The 4,783-nt window shown below is 31.8% G+C and overlaps 1 protein-coding gene across 1 annotated transcript; it reads right to left on the reverse strand.

The window, feature by feature from the left end:
* Positions 1 to 49: 49 nt before the first annotated feature.
* LOC109586454 (uncharacterized) lies at positions 50 to 4,759 on the reverse strand (the record flags this gene model as incomplete). Its single annotated transcript, XM_020002641.1, has 12 exons — positions 4,687 to 4,759; positions 3,055 to 4,515; positions 2,842 to 2,967; positions 2,763 to 2,783; positions 2,522 to 2,716; positions 2,188 to 2,337; positions 1,922 to 2,140; positions 1,598 to 1,744; positions 1,352 to 1,549; positions 1,101 to 1,253; positions 701 to 940; positions 50 to 631 (listed from the first exon to the last, which is right to left on the reverse strand). Coding segments are annotated over exons 2-12 (3,238 nt in total), but the record flags the coding sequence as incomplete, so codon positions are not given.
* Between the last annotated feature and the right edge of the window lie 24 nt (positions 4,760 to 4,783).

A 4,783-nucleotide genomic window follows, 5' to 3' on the forward strand; every position in this document is an offset into this window, starting at 1 on the left:
GTAAGAAATTTTTTTCAAAACAATGCATTAATTGGTAAATATCACTTACTAATATTTTTGCAGATCTGACTTATGAATAAATTTGCTCTTTCTGACTGATCACTATTAAATGTATTTAAGAACAGCACTCGTTCTTTATAACCAGTTAGCTTTTCCCAATCAGAAAGTGAACTATTTGTAAAAAAATGAACAACAAATATATCATAGCTGAGCAATCTAGCCATTCTTGCTAAGTCATAAGGTGATGGTTCATGTGAATAAAGACCATCAGTTATTATCACAATGATTTTCCTTGAATTTGGTCTCCCTCTCTTTTTAATTTCATTCAGAGCTAAATTCATTGAATAATTTAGATGAGTCGCCAAACCTCTATTGTCTTCATCATCTATACTAATATTTCTAACGGTTTGTTTTAACTGTTTTAAATCAGTGACATTACCAAGAGGAGAAATAACTTGTGTTCGGTTTGAATTACTGAGCCTAACTATACCAGCATGTGTTGTATTTTTGCCAATCGGTAATTGATTTAATATTGCACCAGCAAGGTCCTTCACCATTGTGAACTGATTTTTTTGCATACTCGATGATTCTGAAATTAGAAAAACCAAGTCAGCATAAACTGACTCACACCCTAAAGAATAAAAGAAATGAAACATATTAGGCAATGGTTTAATTGTTACATAATTGTATGTATAATAACCTGTTACAGATGTATCCATAATGTACACAACTGCTGGTTCACTGTTTGATACATTGAGTCTTGACAAACCATAGTAGTTGTTGTCCATTAGTTCAACTAAATTAAGAACTTCAAACTCGACATAAAAGAATTCTGTAGGTTCTCTAGTAACATCAGGCTTTACTTCAATACTGTAACAAACTGCTCTTGATCCATTTCTAAGTGTCTTGGTTTCAAATTTAGAAATGTAATCTAAAACAGCTGTAAAAAAGTACAAAAAATAAAAGACAATTTATAAATTGATAGTTTGGCAAAAAATCTTATGTTTTAAGTTACTACATATATTATGTGTTTGAAAAAACCAGCCAAGATATCAAGCTGCAGCATGCAAATGAACAATATATACAACTTCTCTACCTACCAGTAGCAGCACCATTAACATCACTAGACCTTGTTCTGAAATTTATACTAATGTCATCACTAAGCACTTTTGTAGTCTCTACACAGACTTGAGCATCCATGTCAATATTCTCAGGAAAAGTGTATGCATCATTTGAAAATCTTATTACAGCAGCTGCACAAATAAAAGAAATTAATAATGATTTAATCAAATCCTTTTAATGCTAACAATACTCCTCAGTTTGAAAAATGTTTTATGAATGGAATACTCACCATCATCTTCATCAGTGATTGTAATTTTGATTTTTAATGTTGTTGGTATGTGGTCTGGTGCTATTACAATAATAAGAAATGACTCATTCTTTTCAACAATGTCATCATTTATTATCATGAAGGTTGCACAAACTCTGAGATCATCCGATGTGAATGGCACCTCTATAATCTCTGCAACAAAGTCACTACCAGATTTAGCTATAAAAATGCTGAATAAAGATACTATTATTTCAACTTAATTCTTACCATTAATACTTAATACACTGTCCATGGCTCTGAAAGTAACGTTTCTAGTGCATGAAAAATTGAAGGTTCTGTTAACACAAACAGTCACATTTTCTTGACTTTCTGGTGCAAAAACACTATTAGCTCCTGAAATACTATCAGCAAAAACTATGAACAGGAATTGAAATGCTATATATGTGTACTCATAATTTTTATTTTAATTTGAATATCATTAAAGCAAATTACATACTAACAATTATTACACACAAAGAAAGGAATAGGAATGGCATCAGTAGGAAGCTCATTGATGAGAGAGTTTAACTTATTGATCTCATTATTGCTTACTTTCTGGCAGACTTTCAGATATTGTTACAATAGATTTATCAGTAGCCGTCATTTGACCACCACCTAAATCCCCTGTAGCAGTGAAGTTGACATAGAATGTTTCAATGGGTTCTTTAAAGTCACTAAAGGGGTCTTGTATTATTTGAAATTGAGCACAAACTTGTGTACTTGACCCAGGAAAGGTAATAGTCTTTGTTTCAGCAACAAAATCAAATATATCTATAACAAAAGTTTAAGATAAATCAATTTTATTTAAGACTCTTTACCTTCAGCAGCAGATTGTTTTGAGTCTTCCATAGCTGTAATCTCAAGATTAACACTATTGACAGTATCTCTATTCTTTTCTACACACACATAAACTGAAGCATTGCCCTCGTGCACACAATAATTATCAGCAGTAAATTTTACAATATTAGCTAAAAATAGAATGCAAACAAAAAAGTAAAAAATAATGCCATAAAATTTTGGCATGTTTAAAAATCTCTTTTAAAACTAATATGAATAGACTACGTTGTACCATATGAAGCCTTCTCTTTTACTCAAAATATTAGTTTTAACTGTGATGTACATGTTTGTTATTCATTAAGCATCAAAACTTACAGTCTACACCAAGAATAGTTAGTTCAACTTCTGATGGCGTCCCAATGTTGATGTTCTGGTTCTTCAGAAAACCAACTAAAAACACTTCATCTAATTCTGAAATGGAGTCACTCAAAAAACTAAAATTAACTGTAGCTGAAAATTCATTGGCAGCAAATTTTATAGTTTTTGTTTGATTCTTCAGATCTTCTCCAACTATAAAAACGAATTATAATATATGTGATATTATATAGCTTCTCACTCATTGCTGCATTAGATTTTGCTGCAGAGGAAGAAAAGTAAATGAAATTTATTAAAGTATGTTGGACTAGCTATCTTACATGACATGAATGTTCCCACTTGAACTGAACTAGCTTCAGATACATCACCAGACCTATACACAGTAACAGATACTAGACCACTCTCTTGTGCTGATGAGTTAAGAGGTTCAATGCTGTAAAATGATACTATAGGAAATAGGACCCAAATAATGAATGAATGCCATACAAGACTATGACACATTACAAGAATTAGATTATAGTAATCTGAATTACCTCCAATGGGTCTCATGCCAAAACCAGCGGGATAAGCATAACCTTTATTAAGAAATCTCCAGTTAAACATGATTGCACCAAATGAACAGCTTGGATCAGTATGCTCTAGCAAACGAGTTCCTAGTTGTTGCATACGAACAGAAATACCATAGCCACATGAATCAGTGATGTTATCACAGTGAAAAGTATGCCATTTACTAGCATTTCTCTCAAGTGGATTACCATTATCTAATACAGCACTAGCATCAAAACAATGAGGTAAAACTGTCACATAAACACCTTCGTAAAATGAAAAAAAACTGGCATCATAGCTGGCATCAATTGCTACTAAATACCTATTTAGGTACTGACTGACAGGTGGTATCCATACCATATCAGGAATTGAATCACGTATCCAATTAACATATTTAAAATACAGCATCACAGCAAGAGGTTTGTTTGACTGTACAGTACAATAGTTTTGAAAACCAATGTTAAAAATACCCCTACTTGAAACCATATGATCTGTTTTTGTGAAATTTTGAACTAGTACATTTATGGTCACCGAAGAACTATTAGCACAAAATATTTTAAAATTAGTACCAATTTCTCTACCAGGGAAAAATTTTACAAATGTAGTTTCGTATTCTATAAGGGCAGGTCTAAATGCCCCTATCAAAAAGTTGTATCCCCAAGTATATGATGGAGGTACTTGTTCAATGAGATAATCACAGAAACGTGTGTAGCCAGAAACACATGCATGGCCAATCATGAAGCCAATAGGTTGAATGGCATAAACATCAGTACCAGGTGGCAAAGAAGAAATAGAAGGAGTGTAGTACTTTTCAAACTTAATTTGTGATGAACGAACTCCATGTTGATCATAAGTCCCAAAGTAATCTCCAGGAATTGAATTGTTAGAATAAGTAAGCGATACTCCTCCAGCTTCAATTGTATCACAAACCACAATTGCTGCTACTGTTTGTGAATCAGTATAATGATCAACATAATCATTAAAAATAGAGTAGTTATACTGTTGAGTAATTGATCCCACATTAAATAGAGGAACTGCTACAAAACTATCATGCACTGGCACTGCAGTATAGTAGTAACTACCTATACTCCTACTGAAACAGGTGACTGATATTGTATGTGAACTATTTATTGTTTTAATTTCAATTCCAGTGAAGTCATTTATATTCCTGCTGTTAAAAAAATCTATTGTCATGTTTACTATAAGTGGTTGAGAATCTTCAAGTCTACTCTCATTATTGCCTGGAATATATCGATACCGTTCAGTATTGATTGATCCTGATTGAACTGTATTAGTTTTATTGATTCCATTGACTCCTGAACTTATATGATATTGAACAGGAAAGCTTTCAAGTGTACCAATTTTTATCACAAATATGGTAGGTATATGTGGTTCAAAAAAAGAGAAACAAAATTTGTTTCCTTCAGTAGTACTACTCTTTGGTACACCTAAATAAATTTAAGAATATATTTTCTTCATTTTGTTTAAATTAGATCTAATACAAACTCATAGTAGACTATTATGCTTCTAATTACAACAATTAATGCAATTATATTACAATTAGACCTAGAATAATTGCACAAGAAGTTCCTACATGTAGATTAAACTATAATACTCACACTGGACATAATTCTACACATTGTGCTTTACTTGCTCTCACAATTTTCTTTTATGTTCAATTTTTTATTCATTTTAAATACTGTTATTTATTTGCTG

Source organism: Amphimedon queenslandica, unplaced genomic scaffold (assembly GCF_000090795.2).
Source record: "Amphimedon queenslandica unplaced genomic scaffold, v1.1 AMPQUscaffold_12869, whole genome shotgun sequence".
Lineage (NCBI taxonomy): Eukaryota > Metazoa > Porifera > Demospongiae > Haplosclerida > Niphatidae > Amphimedon > Amphimedon queenslandica.